Source organism: Rhincodon typus, chromosome 33 (assembly GCF_021869965.1).
Source record: "Rhincodon typus isolate 14 chromosome 33, sRhiTyp1.1, whole genome shotgun sequence".
In the NCBI taxonomy this organism is placed as follows: domain Eukaryota; kingdom Metazoa; phylum Chordata; class Chondrichthyes; order Orectolobiformes; family Rhincodontidae; genus Rhincodon; species Rhincodon typus.
This window is the reverse complement of record NC_063364.1, coordinates 30,411,370-30,432,055: the sequence shown is the minus strand read 5'-3', so window position 1 is coordinate 30,432,055 and position 20,686 is coordinate 30,411,370. Positions and strand designations below refer to the sequence as shown.

General features: G+C 42.5%; 1 protein-coding gene across 3 annotated transcripts in view; it reads right to left on the bottom strand.

The window, feature by feature from the left end:
- The window catches only part of kif23 (kinesin family member 23), a 92,158-nt gene that overhangs the window by 38,784 nt on the left and 32,688 nt on the right, over window positions 1-20,686 (bottom strand). Inside the window, exons 1-5 of one of the 3 annotated variants that reach the window (XM_048615929.1) lie at window positions 11,721-11,879; window positions 4,140-4,203; window positions 3,625-3,753; window positions 3,422-3,527; window positions 2,856-2,992 (exon numbers count right to left, since the gene is read on the bottom strand). In XM_048615929.1, the coding sequence (XP_048471886.1) occupies window positions 2,856-2,992; window positions 3,422-3,527; window positions 3,625-3,753; window positions 4,140-4,203; window positions 11,721-11,803 (519 nt within the window). In that variant the 5' untranslated portion in view covers window positions 11,804-11,879. Of the gene's footprint in view, window positions 1-2,855; window positions 2,993-3,421; window positions 3,528-3,624; window positions 3,754-4,139; window positions 4,204-11,720; window positions 11,880-20,686 lie in introns of those variants that run through there. The other 2 variants (XM_048615931.1, XM_048615928.1) reach the window with 2 other exon arrangements.

The window sequence follows — 20,686 nt, the reverse complement described above, 5'->3', positions numbered from 1 at the left end:
TATGAGCATCTTAAATATGAGCATCTTAAATATGAGCATCTTAAATATGAGCATCCAACAAGTCGTATGTAATACCATCAAAACATGGGTTGCAAAGTTAAGTGGTACCAGAATTACCATGAACAGGCGCATTCTAGCTCTATTTAACAATATCAAGAGACATAATCTGTGCAGAACACGGCGTTCGACGTTGAACAAAATAACATCTATGCTCACTGTCGTCACAGGAGGGAAATGCCAGATGACCCCCCAGGACAAACTATGGCAATGTGAAACTAAAACACAGATGATGTGGAGTTGCTGGTGTTGAACTGGAGCGAACAAGGTCAGAAGTCACAAGATCACAGGTTATAGTGCAACAGATTTATTTGAAATCTCAATCTTTTGGAGCATTGCTACTTCACCTGAACGCCCAGCCCACTTCATCTGACAAAGGAGCAGCGCTCTGAAAGGTTGAAATTTTAAATAAACCTGTTGGACTATAACCTGGTGTCATGTGACTTCTAACCTAAAACAGGGATATTATACACATCCATTTACTTCTTAGAACCGACAAGCAGGAACTCAATTCCAACACAAACCCATGCTCACATCACAGCATTTCTTTCAAATGAAAGGGAACCTCAGACCGGTAGATTAATAGAGTCCCTTGGCTACTGGAATTAAATTTGTTCAAACTAATTGACAATCGACAATTATCCTGGAGAAGGTAGTGGTGATTTCTCTTCTCGAACCACTACTCTCCTGGAGCTGTATGGACATCGAACACGGTAAGGAAGAAAGTGCAGGACTTTGACTCAGCAATGGTGAAGCAACAAGTGATTATAGTCCCAAGCCAGGATGGTGTGTACCTTGAAGAGGAACCTGCAAGTGGCAGTGCTCCCATGTACCTGTTGCCCTAGACCTTCTAGTTAGTAAACATCATGATTTTGAAAAGTGCTGTCATGCGTGCATGATGCAGACTGTCTTGTAGGTGATACACACTGTTGTGAATGTGTCGCTTGTGAAGGGAGTAAAAGTTGAAGGTGTTATACAATACACCAAACAAGGAGTTTTTCACTGGATGGTGTCAGGTTTGGGGTGTTATCAGAGCTGCATTCATTTAGGAAAGGAGTGTATTCAATCACATTCCTGACTTGTGCATTGTAAATCATGGACAGACTTGGGGAGGTCAATCAATCAATCAACAATCCCTCGCAGACGAGGATGACTCTTCCACTCTCCGAGCGAGTCTGCAGATGGCTGCACAGACTCATACAGCTACCACAGGCTCTGTTACACTTGGTGCAGGTGGTGGTCACGGGAACAGGTGGTTGGGGCATTGGCATGGCAGTGCGCTCCCTTTGTTATCATCGCCTGGCTTCCATTTTTTCCCTCCAAAAGGTAAGTCTCAAGATGCTTAACGCGTTCCCGGACACTGCTCCTCCACTTTGGATGGTCCAGGGCCAGTGATTTCCAGGCGTCTGTGGGAATGCTGCACTTCGCCATTGAGGCCTTGATGGTATCGCTGAAGTGCATCCTCTGTCCGCCTGGGGTTCGCCCCCATTTCCAAGCCGGGAGTAGAGCACCTGCTTGGGCAGTCTCCAGTCAGTCATGCAGACAACATGCCCAGAGCATTGCAGTGGATCGAGGATGGTCAATGCCTCAATGCTGGGAACGTTGGCCTGGTCGAGGACACTGGTGTTGGCGCATCTTTCTTCCCAATGGATTCACAAGACCTTGCACGGACAGCATTGGTGGTACTGCTCCAGTGCCTTGGGGTGTCTGCTGTAGACAGTCCACGTCTAACAGCCATATAGGAAGGCAAGGACCACCACAGGTTTGTGATGCCGGATCTGATGTTCTTGTTCTCAAAGACCCCTTTCTTCAGGTGGTCAAAGGCTGCGCTAGCATACTGGAGGCAATGCTGAATCTCTTCATCTTTGGCCAATAGGACACTTCCGAGGTATTGGAACTGGTCAATGTTCTTCAAGGTCTCCCCAGGGAACTTGGTCATCTCGGGTTTGCCCCATAATGCCAGGCCAAGTTGATGGTCGACCTTCATCTTGCAAATGCTCAGGGTGAGACCCACGCTCGCATATGCCTCCATAAAGCTACTGATGATGGTCTGAAGTACATCCTCCAAGATTTCCCTTTGGAGCAGTAGGAGGCAAGTTACACACAACATAGCTTGCAGTCTCTGATCTGGGTCTTGAGACCACCATATTTAGAGTTGGTGGTGTTTTAGATTTAGCACTCATTTGTCAATATTGAATTTCAGGACAGGATTTTCAGATTATCATGTTCATATCTAGCTCCACATCAGATACATCTGTTCTAATCTCACTTTCATTTTCAATCCCCACCTGACAAAAATATTTTTCAAAATGTTTAAGTCTAAATCAATGGCCATTTATTCGTTTCATACACATTTCACTTAAGAACTTCCTCCCCCTTTTATGCACTTTTTTTTAATCGCAAGTCTGAAACGAACTTTTGCAAACTCTTTAAATTCCTAGTAGGCATTAGTGGAGCTCACCAAATAGCCCTCAAACAGCCATAGTAGTCAATTGTTCACAATTAAGACAAACTATTAGAAGTGGAAAGTTCATGCTACAAATTATCATTTTGTACTGAAGCAAAGTTGACTGCCAGCTGATACCAAGTGACCAGAATTTCAATCCCAAAATTGAGACATTTTCAATTAGAAGGGAACCACTCAAAAACAAAATCAAAAACCTATCAAAAGCAAAACAGATCATTAAAATACATAGGGACTTCACTTTTAAGATGGTCTTACATCTAACTTTTGAGTTAATAAGCAAATTAAAAGTTTAATGAGAACAATGTTGTGAACCATCTTAATTGATACTTACAAATCGCTTTGCTTGAAATGGTCCAATACTGCAAAAGATCATGTCCAAACAACGAGGCAGAAGGCCTCCGTCTCCAGGAGATCCAGTCATTGTGTGCGTTTTCCCACTTCCAGTAACACCATAAGTAAACAGCAAACCTGACAGACAGCGGACATCCATTTCAGGTACAGCAACACTCTTGCTTCCTTGCCCAAATACAATTACACTGGACAAGTAATTACCCCACATTATGGTATCACTAATAAACTTACGGTGTTAGCTATTTGTTGCTATTGTACAGCAGGGCTGTAAAATGTCATGAAACTAAATAAAGATAAAACCAAATAAAGTCACAACAGTCATGCCCTCATGTACACTTTCCATTGGATCCTAATGGCTTGAACTCTGGTTCATTAGCATCAGATAGATCATGTTAGGTACTGAGTTAAATCACTGAGAGGTTCAGAAATACTGAATCAGATATAACAGTGGAGTAATTCTTAATACAAATGACAAAGACATTTTTTGTCCCTGAGTTAGAAAGCATCTCTCTTTGTTTTGCATTGCCCAATTAAGTTTTAGCATACCATTTTTGCCATGAATCAGATCTTCCACAAGGGGTCGTGCGACAACATTGAATAGTTCCTTCTGGGTTGTAAAGGCTCCAAACACTTCTTTAAAAGAGTACTGCATCTAAAAATCCAAAATTAGTGAATTCAACATCACACAGTAATTTTACCAATGAAAAAAAAGGACTATTGTCAAAAAAAAGTCTCATATTTCCGTTTACCTCTTTGAATTCACCATTCCTGTTGACTTTAATCCCATCAGGAGGATGGAGCTGTATTGTAGTATTACTGATAAGTTCAACACAACATTCAGTATCTTCAGAGGTCAGTGGTCTGACCCGACAATAAACCTGATAAAATCATCAATGCTTAGGATCAGTCCTTTTAAACAAAGTTGTCAAAACAAACTCAAAATCAAGTGGCTTAAAAAAATGGAATCATGAAATGTGACCCCAAAATAATTGTAGCAATTCAGAATTCCATTTAATGATAATTATCATCATTCACAGCAAACTAGCAGGCCTTGAAATGCCACAACGGATGAAAAATGTGTTGAATCAAATGGAGACTTGTGAAATTGGCAAATGTATTACAATGTTAGTTTTCAGTTAATTTCTTAAACTCTTACCAGCTCTGGTAGCATTCATTTCCAATTACATTAAATGAAATATGACTTGGATAGACCCATCAAGCATTGCAACAAATAAAATACAAAAAAGGCTTTGTTGACACTTACACCGACTGGGTCTTTGAGGTTGTTTGATGGTTTCTTTACTGGTCTTCGGGGAGTCTGGAGCCTCCTGTACACATTAGAAAATGAACTGAAATTGGAATCACATTAAAGGAGTTGACTACAAATTATTTTATATCAAGGACTAACTAAGTTGAAATACTGATTGCGTCAGGGTGGTGAACTTAAGAATCCCTGATCAAAAATTAACGTAGGTTGTTGGACACCAGTGTTGGGATGGTAGTGCCTTTAGGCAGCTGGATCTGTGACTGAGCAATCCACCCCAAGATCTCAGTTGGAGTGAGCAGAGGGTATGAGGCTAGAAAAGATCTCATTGAAAAAAGACAAATTTTCCCATTTTCTTCTGGTTGGGCAACCACATGTGCAGGATTACCACCTTCACAAACAGAGAAAACACTAAAGTTTTGCAATTTGGAATGTCAGACAGACATTCATAATTAATCCAGAGAGAATGATTGCCTGGAAAGAACAGCAAATACATGATATGAACTATCAAGACTCTCAGAGTTGTTACTGAACTGGAGGGCATTGGACCAAACTGACATTGCTATCCTCAGCCAGACCCACCTTTCTGGGGCAGCGGGGGAAACAGCTGAAGGAACACACACAGGTTACACCTTCTACTAGGTAGGAGAAACTGACAATGACACTCACATCCATGGAATTTATCTTTGCTGTATAGACTGGATCTTGAATGCATATCCAGATCTGCCCAACTATGTAAGTGAAAGGCTCTTGACCCTAGACTTCCAACACAACTATGATAACTTCTGATGTCTCTGGCATATTTGTGTCCTGTTCCTTAACCTCTTCACCTGAGTCAAGGACATGTTCTACTATGCCCTTAACGAAGTGTTGATAGCAATCTGAACAAAAGACAAGATCATCCTTTTAGGGGATGAATAACTCCTCAATCAGGAATCCACAGTGACAGCTGACACTCTCTCGGTTATCCCCAAGAATGCTGTGGCAGTGTACATTGATGGATCTCCATTCATGGGTGAGCTGGAGAAAGCAATTAAACAGTTGAGAATCAAAGCCTGCAGCCCTGATGGTATTCTAGCTAAGGTCTTCAAAGCTGCTGAGGTTTTGCTCACCAAGACTTGAATGCGCTGATCTTTCATAATTAGAAAGAAAACAATTTCAAGAATGACACAATTGTAACAACAAGAGAGATAACTCATGCTAAGAAAACTATCAAAGTATCTCCTTCTTGTCAAAAGAAAGGAAGATCCTAACAACAGTCCTCCTGAATCACTGTTTCCTGTGGCTGAGAAAATTCTCCCATGAGACTCTGTGGCAGTTGACCTTCCAGAGGAACTGTTGAGAAGGTCTTTGCTGCCAGGCAAACCTATGAAAAATGCCAGGAATTTTCCACTTTATTAATCAGACAGATCTAAGTATTTGTTTCAGTAAACTTTGACATTCTGTAGATTGTTCTACAGAGTTTCAGATAGCCAAGAAATTTCATCATAATCCTCTGCTCATCTGATAACTAATTTGCAAGCTACCCTCAATCTTTTCAATTTTGAACACAAGAGACACAGCGTAACCTTGAATGCTGCCAAAACAAAACTCCGTATCATCTAGACCTGATCAAAACACACATTCCACAACCCATCTGTTGAAGGGAAGACTCTGGAACATTTTGATTACTTCCCATTCTTTGACAGTCACCTCTCTAATTATGCCATCATTAATGAGTAGATTCAACACTAGATCAACTGCACCCGTTCATCTTTCTTCAACTACTGTAATTGAGTATGAGGCAAAGATCTCTGAAAGTCATAAAACATCCTGATGTACAGGGTAGTTGTCACTACCACACTCTTGTCACTGATACACAGTTGCTGCAGTACAAGAAATTCTGCCTGAAATGCGTCCACCATATTCTTGAATTCAACGGGAAGATCGTCAGACAAAAGCTATAGTCCTTTGTGAAGCCAGCTTAATAAGCATTCAGGCAAAACTCCAGCAAAACCATTTGCAATGGACTGGGCTTGCACCCGAATGGCAAAAAAAGTACAGCACCCCACATCCCTTTTTTGAAAGTACTGCACAGTAACATTGACATTAATGACTGAGAGGAATTACCAATCTTTCAAAATGGCAACAATTGTCCACTAAGCAACAACATAACTTCAGTCCAAGAGACTTAAAATAGTGAGGCAGAGAAGGAAAGAAAAGAAAGCAAATCTTGCCTTCCAGATCTCACTACCTTCTGGATGTCCTGCCCCATGCATCAAAAATAACACAGGCAAGAATTAGCTAGTGCAGTCACATGAAAATTGATGGCAGAAACTTGCAATCCAGAGGGACCATCATCCTCAAATCAAGGGACAGCCATTATTAATATTACACATCATTTCCATAGGACACAAGAATAGAAGTAGGCCATTCAGCCTATTGTGTCTGCTCCACCGTTCAATAGGATGCGGCTGATCTGATCATTCTCAATTTCACTTTCCTGCCTTTTCCTCATAATCCTTGATTCCCTTACTGAAAATCTTTCTACTTCAACCTTAAATATGCTTACTGACCCAGCCTAGATAGCTCTCTGTGTTTACAAAATTCCACAGATTCAATTATTCTCAAAAAATGTCCTCCTCATCTTTGTCCTAACTGGCAACCCTTACTGAGATGATGCCCTCTTGTCCTAGACGCTCCCACAAGTTGAAACAATCTCAGGATCAAGGTTTTACAATGCAGGATGCCATTCAGCCCATCATGCCTATGCAGGCTCATTAAACAAGCATCATTACTGAGTGCAAATGCCTCGCTTTACACCATACTCTTGAACATTATTTTATCTAAATAATCAGTCAATGCTCTCTTAAATGCAATTGAGCCTGCCTCCACCACGCTTCCAGATACTAACTACTCATTGAGTGAAAAAAAAGTTTTTCCTCACTTCACTCTTCCTTCTTTTGCAGATCACTTTCAAAGTCTGCCCTCTCGTTAGTGCTCCTTTTACAAGTGGAAAGTTTCTCTTCATCTATTGTATCCAGCATCCCCTCATGACTTTGTAAACCTCTATTAGATCTCCTCTTAGTCATCTTCTCTCCGAGGAGAACAGTTCCAACTTCTTCAAATCTATCCTCATAACTGAAGTTCCCTACAACTGGAACCATTCTTGTGAAAGCTTCTGCACTCTCTTTCTCGGAATATGGCACCCAGAAATGTAGTTGGTTCTGCTATAACACAATTGTTATATTCCTGTATAACATCACATTAAAGAAATAACGAACTATGGGAAAAGTGGGGTGAGGGGCAGACCGCCAAAAAAAAAACACAAACACTCAAAAGACAGCAGAATTTGAATAAATGTTTAATTCATACCTAAAAACGAAATGAAAGTAAAATTTAAAACTTTACCTGGAAAAAATGTCAAGGTGACTTCATGGGAGAGGCCTGTACCTCTCACAGAAAGCACTTCATGACAAAACCCGCGAAATAATCACGTGTTGCCAGTGAAGAGGCTCTCTTGGCACTAACATTGTACGTTTCACGGGCTTTTGCTGTGAATACGATCATGTGATGTCGACGCATACTCCTAAAACGCACTGATGGAACTGCATTATAGCCAACACAACTTTGCATTTTATAAATAGCATGGTCCTATTTATCAATCGCGTTACACCCAATTCACGTTGACAGAACACGCATTATAGCAGAACTGACAGTATACAATTCTCCAGCTGAGGTTTAACAAGCGTCTTACACAAGTTCAACATCACTTCCTCGCATCACCTCTCCACATCTACTTTGCCAAGCTCCTTAAGAATCTTTGTTTCAATAAGCTCTTCTCTCAACAATTTTAGCCTCTCATCCACCCCAACTTGTATACCCTGCCATCAGCAAACGTATCTTGAGCCTCTATTTGTTCTAAATTCCAATGAGTACAGGCCCATCGTACTCAACCACTCCTCAAAAGACAGCCCTTTCATACCCTGGATCAGCCTCACGAACCTTTTCTGGACTGCTCTAAATCTTTCCTTGAATAGGGGCCCAAAACTGTTCACAGGTGAGTCTAACTAGTGCCTTGTATAGTTTCAGCAAAAATTCCCTATTTTAATACCCCATTCATAGAGACATAGAGATATACAACATGGAAATAGACCCTTTAGTCCAACTCGTCCATGCCTATATAAATCTAGTCCCATTTGCCCGTATCTGGCCCATATCCCTCTAAACCCTTCCTATTCATATACCCATCCAGATGTCTTTTAAATGTTGTAATTGTACCACCCTTCACCAATTTCTCTGGCAGCTCATTCCATATATACACTACCCTCTGTGTGAAAAGGTTGCCCCTTAGGTCTCTTTTATATTTTTCCCATCTCACCTTAAACCTATGCCCTCTAGTTTTGGACTTCTCAACCCTAGAGAAAAGACCTTGTCTATTTAACCTTACCATGCCCATGATTTTATAAACCTCTGTAAGGCCACCCTTCAGCCTCTGACACTCCAGGGAAAATAGCCCCCTTAGAAATGAAGGCCAACATTCCATTCGCTTTCCCCATGACCAATTGAACTTTGTGATTTATGGAAAAATACCCCCGAGTTCTTGTGTGCATAGCTTTCTGCAGTCTTTCTCTATTTAAAATAATTTAATATTCAACTCCTCTATTCATCTGGTCAAAGTGACAACCTCACATTTTCCTACATTTCATTCCATATGCCATGTTTTTGTCCACTTGTTTTTGTATATACTTCTGCAATCTGTCATCCTCACTGCCTGCCTTCCCGCCTATTTTTGTACCATCCGCAAACTTGGCTGGGCACCTTCCCTTTCCACAAAGTTATTAATATAAAGTGGCAAATAATTGAGGCGCTAGCATTCTGAAAATAGCCCCCATATCTCTGTCTTCTACTAGTTAGCCAATCCTCTATTCATGCTCATGTATTACCTCCAACACAATGAGATGTTATCTTAAGGACCACACATTAGGCTACCTTATCAAATATCTTCTGAAAATCCAAATATATTACATCCACTGCTTCCCTCTTATCTAACCTGTTTGTTACCCCTTCAATTAATTCTGTATTTTTATTATTTAACCTATATTTCTAATCAACCTGTTCAGAGATGTTTATACACATCTGGAGCAGGTGGGACTTAAACCTTGGCCTCCTGGACCAGGGGTAGGGGCATCACAATTGCACCACTAGAGGCACCAAATTCTAATAAATATATCAAATTAATCGGAATGATTTCCCCTTCATGAAGCCATGTGGACTCTAATTATATTATGCATTTCTAAATGATCTGCTATTACATTCCTCATAACAGACTCTACCATTTTCTTAATAACATTTTACAAAAGTGAACATTTAAAAGTAGGATCAAGTTATGGATAGGGAAAATACAGGTAATTTCTTGCATTGTAAGGATTAGTGAGCTACCCAAATAAAACATTTAATTTAGCTGGAGGTCGAACAAAATTCAACTACATTGAAGAACTTCAATTATTTGTCTCTGAAGAAGATTCTGAAGAAGATTCTATAAGGAAGCATTTATTGCAAGGCAGATAAATAGATTCAGATGACATATTGAATTATCAGACCAGGTTGTTTTTAGCATGCTCCTAACATTATCAAAAATCATATGGCATATTATGCACCAGCATTCATTCAATTCAAATTCAGCAACATTCATAACATACAGACACACAGGTTTCAATGGCATATTGTTCCTAGATGTTTGCTTGTAGAGGCACCATATAGTTATGGAAATAAGTTTCACATCCTTCAGCAGCTTATAGGAATTCAGCATGAGTTTGTAATTGACTTTAGACAACAAGCCCATCAATTCAATTTCAGACCCCAGTTTTCAGACTTTTAATAACATATCAACACACCCGATTCCATATTCTACTGAAAATAGCTCAATATCAAGGGTTAGAGATAGTAGGAACTGCAGATGCTGGAGAATCCGAGACAACAAGGTGCAGGGCTGGATGAACACAGCAGGCCAAGCAGCATCATAGGAGCAGAGAGGCTGACGTTTCGGGCCTAGACCCTTCATCAGAAATATCAAGGGTTATGTTGGTTTTCATGTAGAAAATAGGGCAAGTGTGTTAAAGCCTTAATTCTCACTTTGCACTCATTCCAAGTGGCAATTCTTCCCCCAGTTTGCACGAGTTAAGTGGGCTTCTTTCAAAAAAATTCACTAATTTTCTTAAAGAAATATTTTGAGGGGAAGTAAACAGAGAATGAGAAAAAGCTTGTCACAGAAAGAAAAATTCAGTGAAACCTAAAGAAAGCCCAACAGCTGAATCTACCACTTTTGCTATGGCAGGGTTTCCAAAGCAACAAACTTGTCAAACAAGTCACATTCACAAATTCACTGTTGGTAATGACAGGGGTCCAGCAATCTGAAATACCACTGTGCACAGGAGTGGGAAATACCTCAGAGCACCAACAGGTACTTTCTCCAGAGCGAGAGCGAGATCATTGTACTCAGAGTTCCAGTGATGAAACACTACTATTGACTGAATCCCAGACCAGTCTTAACACTAATATTATAATATTGCCACAGAAGTCAGTGGAGTGCAGCAACAGCATCAGCATCATATAGTAAAGAGGATATTTGGAACACAACATTAAGCTGCAGAACAACTAGAGGTACAGTCCAAAGAGGCAGTGTCAACTTTTGTTGTTATTTCTGGCTTAATTAGAAGCATTCACTTCTGAATCATAAGGCACCAGGTTCACAATCCTACTTCCAGGACTTGAGTATAAAAATCCTGCCTGATACTCTGGTGCAGTTCTCACTGCTAGAGGTGCCTTTTTTTTGCACAAGAAAAGATCAACTCCCCTTAGGCATAGAGTGCTGCCAACAAAAGCCAATTTGCCAATAAGTCTGACCTATGACAGGCCTCTAGCATTCTTTGCAAGACCATTGATTGTTTTGTTCCTCATTGATGGAAAGGAGGTATCACTTCCAGGACGGACCAGGATTTATTTGCCCAGTTGCCCTTCAAATGGTCAGCACCATGTTCTATTTTCAGATGCCACCATTGCCACAGAGTGCAGGGCCTACATTTATCAGTGGAAGATAGACAACTGGCAGGCCTAAACAGAAGAGGCACTTTTCTTAAGAAGTAGTTTATTGCATGATGGCAAAATGTACAGTTTATCTTACTAATTATAATTACTAAAAGAATCTAAAGAATTATGCAGGCAGAACTCGACTGTCTTCACCCAAAGATCATAATTACCAGATTGTGTGGAGCTCAATTTAACATTTAGAACTATTGTCTTAAAATCTGATGAAAACACAGACTGTCTCATTTCACCTCTAGTTCTCATGCCGGCTACCTTAGATGTGCCATGAAAAGTTTCTCTTTATTTAATCTTTAAAAACATTTCAAACTGTGCTTTCTCTGGTACTTTTCATCTAAACCTAACATCTTACCTAACACAAGGCACCCAGAATGAAAAATATTCCAGTTGCTTTTATACCCATTATTTCACACTTTGACTTTCATAATCTAAGGCTTGGAAATCCCTCCCTTAACCTCATTCTCTCCCCACATTAAAACATTATTTGCTTAAAGCTACCTGTGATCAAGTGGGCATCCAAACTCAATTCCTTGGAGGTTGATAGAGCAAAGTTTTGTCCAGTTAACATTTCTGTGAATCATCCTGGAACGTCACTACATGCAAAGCACTGCACAAATGCAAGTTACTGTACCAGAAACTAGTCCAGATTTTCCATGCTTTTAAAATAAAAGGAACCTGCAGGAATTTTTTTTTTCAGCGGGGCGTGCGTGGAAGTGAAACACAGCTACGATTCAAAACACAGGACACCAGGATGACACACCCCGATGCACCTCGGGACAGATGAGCACATTAAGAAGCTGCTATATAAATGCAGGCTGTTGTTGCAGCTCAGAGATCCCAGTTGTGACCATAGTCACAAATAAAAACCATTCTTTAAAGCAAGTAGAATTTTAAAAATATTTACCGGGTAGACAAAAAAAAATTTTAAAAATCAATAGAACAAAATTGAAATATTACACATCAAGAATAAGAACGAGGTTAAGAAGGTACACTTTGAAAACAAAAATCAATTAAAAGCCACAAGTTTAAAACATTTTTCATAAATCAATTGATTTTTTTGCTTGGAAGTGGCGACCCCGGGGGCGAAATAAAATACTTTCAAAGTTTAAGGAGCCATTCACGGAGACTGACAAAAAAAAAGAATAAAGTTGAAGAACGCGAGAACTAGTTAGAAGCGCATGATCTAAGATCAATCGATCGAGAGGAATTTAACCTGCCAAACCATACTCACGTTGTTTTCATCGTTGCAGTTTTTAATAATAACGGACAACCGGACAACGCTCCTACCACAGCCGCTGCAGCACTGCCTCCGCGCCGACACCAACCGCCGTCAATTCAAATCCCGCGCCTGTCCCATTGGCCCGGGCTCTCCCCGCCTCCCATTGGACAGGCTCCATCCTCCTGTCAATCAGGCTACCGGACAGGGACCCGCCCACGGGAGCAGTGCGCACGCGCACTTATTCCCTTCCCGGACATGGACTGCCCAAAGGGAGGGGTCAGCCAGGCCCATGCGCATCGCTGCGGCGTGCGTGAGGATAGTTCATGCGCACCTTATCGGCATGGGGTATTTGCGCACGCGCGCCGCCACGGCTTGAGGTTGGAGCGGGGGAGACGGCGAACGCGTACCGCCGCCGAGCGGGGGCAGTTGAAGCATGCGCACCGCTTCAGGGAGGGGAAGCTGGCGCATGCGTACTGCCGCAGCGAAAAGCTGGCGCGTGCGTATTCCTGGCTTTCTAGCAGGGGCACTGGGTCAATGGGTCAATGTCACTAGTGTCCAGGTTTATCATTAACTTAGAGCTCGTTTGGTTTCTCCATTGCTCCTCAGTTCACTAAACTATAGTTATGAACAATAGGACTGGAGGCCTGTGACCAGTAGTGTGCTGGGTCCACTGCTTTTTGTCATTTCTATAAATAATTGAATGTGAACATAGGAGGTATGGTTAGTGAGATTGAAGGTGTAGTGCACAGTGAAGGAGGTTATCTCAGAGTACAATGGGACCTTGATCAGATGGGCCAATGGGCTGAACAAATGAAATTTAATTTAGATAAATGTGAGGTGCTGCATTTTGGAAAGGCAAATCAGAGCAGTTAATGGTAAGGTCCTGGGGCGTGTTGCTGAACAAAGAGACCTTCGGGTGCAGGTTCATAGTTTCTTGAAAGTGGAGTCACAGTAGACAGGATGCTGAAAAAGGCGTTTGTTATGCCAATGCATTGAGTATAGGATTCAGGAGATCATGTTGTGGCTGTACAGGACATTGGTTAGGCCACTTTTGGAATACTGTGTGCAGTTCTGGTCTCCCTGCTGTAGGAAGGATGTGGTACAACTTGAAAGGGTTTGGAAAAGATTTACAAGCACATTTCCAGGGTTCGAGGGTTAGAGCCATAGGGAGAGGCTGAATAGGTTGGGGCTATTTTCCTTGGAGCATCAGAGGCTGAGGGGTGACCTTACAGAGGTTTATAAAATCATCAGGGGCATGGATAGGATGAATAGACAAGGTCTTTTCCCTGGGATCAGGGAGTCCAAAAGTAGAGGGCATAGGTTTAAGGTGAGGGGAAAAGATATAAAAGGGACCTAAGGGACAACTTCACACGGAGGGTGGTGCGTGTATGGAATGAACTACCAGAGGAAGTGGTGGAGGCTGGTACAATTACAACATTTAAAAGGCATCTGGATAGGTATATGAATAGGAAGGGTTTACAGGGATATGGGCCACATGCTTGCAAATAGGACTAGATTTATTTCGGATATCTGGTTGGCATGGACAAGTTGGACTGAAGGGTCTGGTTCCATGCTGTACAGCTTTGATTCTATGACTGTAAGTTCACGTCATCCTCTCCTTTTGCGTTATGCTGCAAAATCAAAAACTTATTTTTTGTTAGACACATGAGGCCATTCAGCCCCTTGAACCTATTCCACCAACCAATGTGTTTGTGGCTTGATCTGTGGCCTAACTCCATATATTGGCCTTTGGACCATATCCATTAATATTTTCGCTTACTGAAAGATTTGTTCATCTACAGGACAATAGCATTACTAGCTGGGTGATTGACCCATCCCTAGTTGCCCTTCAGAAGGTGGTGATGAGCTACCTTGTTGAACTACTGCAGTCCATGTGCTGGAGGTAGATCCACAATGCTGCAAGGGAGGGAATTCCAGGATTTTGGTCAAGTGACCCTGAAGGAAAGATAATATATTTCCAAGTCAGGATGATGAGAGACTTGGAAAACTTGCAACTGATGGTGTTCCTTTGTATCTGCTGTCTTTGTCTTTCCAGATGATAGCGGCTGTGGGTTTGGAAGGTGCTGCGAGAGGAACTTTGAAATTCTGCAGCGCATCTTATAGATTGTACACTCTACTAGCAACTGAGTGTCGGTGGTGGAGGGAGTGGATGTGGTGCCAATCAAGTGGGCTGCTTTGTCCTGGATACTGTTGAGCTTTATGAGTGTTATTGGAGCTGCATTCATCCAAGCAAGTGGGGAGTATTCCATCACACTCCTGACTTGTGCCTTGTAGATGGTGGACAGGGTTTGGGGAGTCAGGAGGTGAGTTACTCGTGGCAGTATTCATGGCCTCTGACCTGCTATTGTAGCCACACTTTATATGGACAGTCATCTTAGTTTCTGGTTAATGGTAATCCCAAGTATATTGATGGGGGAGATTCCATCATGATAATGTCATTTAAAGTTGGTTGGATTCTTTCCTGTCAGAGATGGTCACAGGCACTTGTGTTGCATTAATATTACTTGCCATTTATCAGCCCATGTCTTGCTATATTTGGACATGGACATATTCAGGAACTGAAGAGTCATGAAGGGTGCAAAACATTGTGCAATCCTTGGCAAACATGAATAGTCATCCTGTCAGTGGTTCCCACAATCCATGAAAAAAAGTGGAAAAATAAAAGCTATAATTTTTCTTTTACTCATTCACAGGATGTGTGAGCATCATTGGCTAGGCAATCATTCGTTGCCCATCCCTAACTACCAAGGGGGAAGTCAGGAGGTGAGTTACTCGTGGCAGTATTCGTAGCCTCTGAATGAGTAAAAGGGTTTTACCTAATGCCCCCGAGCCCCCCCCCCCCCCCCCCCCCCCCCACCAGAGAGAATTTGGAGATCACAGAGGTTCATAAAAAATGCTGATGTGCAATATATAGTAGTGACTTGCATGACTGCAAGTTCATAGACAATGGAGGGCTTTTTAAAGCGTAGTCACTGTTATAAAGTACGGAATGGAGCAACCAGTTTATGTACAGGAAGATCCTTCAGGCAGCAACGCAATGATTAGATATTGTAGTTTGTAATGAGGGAGAAACATTGTCCGGGGCATGACAGAAAACTTATTTGCTTCTGCAGTTGTTGGATGCTACAGGAGCTGGGATTCACTATGGAATAAGGATGCAATGGTGAAATAGATCTTAGTCAACATGCTATGAGAATCCTCCAGGGCAGCTGGGATTCTTACCATGGCACCAACAGATCGTGTACGATATTGGTTTAGTGATTCACTCTGCTCTACCAGCTGAGCAATTGAAGGATAGCCACAAAGTGCTTTGTAATATCAACCTGTTTGAACACTAAGACACACTTACGAACATTGAAATAGATATAGGCCATTCAGCCCCTGGAGCCTATTCCGTCATTCAAAGAGATCATTTCTGATCTGTGGCCCCACTCCTTATACCTGCCTTTGGCCTATAATATTTATGCTGAACAAAAATGTATCTATCTTGGGTTTAAAATTAATAACTGATCAGCATTCACTTCCATTGTGGAAGAGCGTTCCAAACATCCTTTGTGTGTAGAAGTGCTTCCTAACATCTCTCCTGAACGGTCTGGCCCTAATTCTATGTCCCCTGGTTCTAGAATCCCCAATCAGTGGAAATAGTTTATCTTTATCTACCCTGTCTTTCCACATTAATATCTTTGATCAAATCACCCCTAAACCTTCTAAACTCTAGAGAAAATAAGGCTAATTTGTATAAAAATTCGAAAGAATTGCGGATGATGAAAATGTGAAACAAAAACAGAAATTGCTGGAAAATTTCAGCAGGTCTGGCAGCACCAATGGAGAGAAATCAGAGTTAATGTTTCAGGTCCAGTGACCAGGCCTGAAGAAGGGATGCTGGACCTGAAGCGTTAATTGTGATTTCTCTCCACAGATACTACCAGACCTGAGATTTTTCAGCAATTTCTGTTTTGTTTACTTTGTATAATTTCTCTTCATAACTTAACCCCTGAAGTCCAGGTATCATTCTTGTAAACAGCCATTGCAGGTGGGATTTGAACCTAGATCTTCAAGCCCAGAGGCTGGTTCATTATGGCTGCACCCGGCTGAGGTAGTTTAATCTTAATTTGAAACTTGTCACTCGGACGCTTGCAAATTAAGAGTATAAACCATTTCTACTCACTAAGTTAAATAGTTGAGCTACATGTATTGAGGTTGGTTGGCTCGCCGAGCTGGTTTGTTGTTCCGCAGACGTTTCGTTACTGTGCTTGGTAACATCCTCAGTGCAGCCTCTGATGAAACATCGGTGTGTTTTCCTGTCTGGTTTTTAAACTCTGGATTGCCTCACTTCCGGGTTTCCTCCGTAGTGGAAAGTATATGGGGTCGAGTTCAATGTGTTTATTAATAGCATGCTTCGTGAAGTGCCATGCTTCCAGGAATTCTCGTGCTTGTCTCTGCCTAGCCTGTCCCAGGATCTTGGTGTTGTCCCAGTCGAAGTCGTGGTTCTCCTTGTCCATGTGGATTGAGATGAGTGAGTATTGGTCGTGTCTTTTTGTAGCCAGTTGGTGTTCATGTACTCTTGTTGTTAGTTTCCTTCCTGTTTGTCCGATGTAGTGTTTCTCGCAGTCTCTGCAGGAGATCTTGTAGATGACATTGGTCCTGTCCATTGCGGGGAGTGGGTCTTTAATTCGGGTGAGCACTGGTCGGAGGGTTGATGTGGGCTTGTGTACCACTCTGATGCCCAGCGGTCGTAGAAGTCTTGTGGTGAGTTCTGATGTGTTCCTGATGTAGGGTGGTGTGATGCGTGTGTCGGGACGTGTAGAATCTTTCTGATGCTGTTCCTGTAGGCATCTCCTGACCCAGTTCTTTGGATATCCATTATCCTTGAACACTTGGAAGAGGTATTCCTCCTCCTCTTGGCGTAGTAAAGCACTTTCTTGCTTTTTCACCATACCCTACGACAAGTGCTCACCCGAACTAAAGACCCACTCCCTGCCATGGATAGGACCAATGTCATCCACAAGATCCCCTGCAGAGACTGCGAGAAGCACTACATCAGACAAACAGGAAGGAAACTAACAACAAGAGTACATGAACACCAACTGGCTACAAAAAGACACAACCAATACTCACTCATCTCCATCCACATGGACAAGGAGAACCACGACTTTGACTGGGACAACACCAAGATCCTGGGACAGGCTAGGCAGAGACAAGCACGAGAATTCCTGGAAGCATGGCACTCCACGAAGCATGCTATTAATAAACACATTGAACTCGACCCCATATACATTCCACTATGGAGGAAACCCGGAAGTGAGGCAATCCAGAGTTTAAAAACCAGACAGGAAAACACACCGACGTTTCATCAGAGGCTACACTGAGGATGTTACCAAGCACGGTAACGAAACGTCTGCGGAACAACAAACCAGCTCGGCGAGCCAACCAACCTCAACACCCACAATCTGAGCTACTCCAAAACCTTAGAGCTACATGTATGTTTCTATATGCTTTGATTTGCGTGAGGTTTGTTTGACCTGTCGCTTCAAGGGAATGAAGTTCCAGATTGCACTTGATTGGTATTAAGGACCATTCAAGTCATTGTGACATGATCAGCTGCTTACGGTCTCTGCTCACACCTGCCCTCAAACGGATACTGCTGGTATAGCAGTGTAATTCACATAACCTCGATTTATAAAGAGACCATAAAATACAGGAGCAGAAATAGGCCATTTAGCCTATCGAATCTGCTCCATCATTCAATGAGATCATGGCTGATCTGATGATTCTCAATTCCACTTTCTTGCTTTTTCACTATACCCTTACTGATTAAACATCTGTCTATCTCAGCCTTGAATATAATTATTTATATACCTTGACAATCCTCTATGGTAAACAATTCCACAGATTCGCTACTGTCTCAGATAAGATATCCCTCCTTATCTCTGTCTTAAATGTGTGACCCCTTATTCTTGACTGGACTATCCTACAAAACACTACCCTGCTATACAACAGCAGTAGCCAGGTTTTCTTAAATTCTAGTATTTAAGCAATATCTTTCATGACTTTGATATCCAAAAAGTGCTATATAAGGGAGGATTTTTGAAACTTTTGTTACTGACGTAATTTAAGAAACACGACAACCATTTTGCACACAACAAGATTCCTCAGACAGCGATGCAATAATGATGAGATAATGTTCTTTCGGTGATGTTGATGTGAGAGCTGGGTATTGGCCAGGAGACCAGGGAAAACTCACTACTCCTCCTCAAAACATGTCCATGGGATCTTTTATCTGATGCCCTTCTGAGGATCTCGGTTCAATGTTTCATCCAAAAGCCTGCATCTCTGATGTGCAGCTCTCCCTCAGCATTGCACTGGAAGTGTCAGCCTGAATAATTTGTTCGAGTCTCTGCCCTGAGCTTTAAAGCCATGACCTTCTGACCCCAGGGAGAGTTCGAGCCAGTGTGGACATTTTGGAGGCAACTTGATACAGTCTCTGACTGGCATCCAGATTTGGATACTCTTTGTGCAGGGAGAGTAGGTTCAGGAGCTGCGTTATCCTTAAAATCGGTTTGTGGGTTCTGGGCATCAATTGGAAGGCCACCATTTACTGTCACCGTTATTACCTTTGAGAATTGCTGATGAGTCACTGCTCTGGGTAGAAGGAGACATGTTTGGGAGCAGAAGTAAGCCTTTTGAGACTACATCATTCATTATATTCAAGGCTGAGATAGACAGATTTTTATTCAGTGAAGAAATCAAGGGTTATGGGGTAAAGGTAGGAAAGTGGAGCTGAGGATTGTCAGGTCAGCCATGATCTCATTCAGTGGAGGAGCAGACTCAATGGGCTAAATGGCCTACTTCTGCTCCTACATCTTATGGAATATCTGATATGGAATATGTGTTCTGAGGAAGGGTCACTGGACCCAAAGCATTAACTCTGATTTCTGTCCACAGATGCTGCCAGACCTGGTGAGCTTTTCCAGCAATTTTTTTGTTTACTTATGGAACATCACCTTGTGCAAAGCCGAGCCCAGCTGCAGTGGGTGCTACAAAGCCAGATAGAACGTGATTGACACCCGGCCCAGCAGGAGTGAGCTGGGTGTAATGATCACTCCCTGACTATAATATACATTGGTGCTCAAGGTGCCAGTGGCTTGTTTGTATGGTAGGTAGGGAAATGAAGCCTCTGTTTGTTTCAATTCTGAGCACTTTTGATTTAAGTATAAAAGTTATTCATAAATTACGTTTGAAGGCTTATCTGTCTGTGTCAGCCTCAAAGTGATCAACAATAAGATGCTGGACTCCAATGGGAATTGTGGGTGGAGTAGCAGTGATTTAGAGAAGGTTGTGAGATGGAATGTGGATATGGACCATGAGGTGTGTGATTGGGGTGGCAGTGTGCAATACAGTGTCTGCCATGCCGACTCTGTGCTGTGAGAATTTGTCATTGTTCCATTTAACAGTGAAGGACAATGCTGGACTGCCAATGCTTGACCAAGTGCGTGGCCAGAGTTCAAAGTACCAGAGCCAGTGATGCCTGACTATTCCCAGATTTTGGAATACTGCATTCAATTCTGATCTCCCTGTATAGGAAAGATGTTATTAGGAAAGATCCCCAGCCTCCGGCGGCAATTCCCCTCCGTTGATGATTCCTAGCCTCCGGTGATGGTTCCTAGGTTCCTAGCCTCCAGCGGTGATTCCCAGCCTCCGGCGGCGATTCCCAGCCTCCAGCAGCAATTCCCAGCCTGCGGTGATGATTACCAGCCTCCGGTGATGATTCCAGGCCTTAAGCAACAACTCCTGGCCTGGCACAGTGGCCTCCCACAGCACTGTCCAGGCATGGCATGGCGATCTCCCAGCCTGGCACAGTGGCTTCCTCCCATGGGAGCATCATTCCATGGTGTGGGGACCTTCCAGCCTCCTGCACTGGCCTCCTCCCATAGGGGCCTCCCAGCGTGGTGTGGTGACCTTGCAATTCTGGCACAGTGGCCTCTTGGCGTGGCGTGTCACTGGTGCACGTTGGAGCCAGGGCCCGGTGTGGACTGGAAGCAAAGTGTCAGCGTGGTCTGCTGTACTGAACTCTTTTCTGTAATGCTGGACGTTTTACTTCTGTATTGTCTAAAATCTTGTAACTAAAGAAGCTGTGCCTAGGTAGTTTTGTCAGAATCACATGACACCAGGTTATAGTCCAACAGGTTCATTTGAAATCACAAGCTTCCGAAGCTCTGCCCTT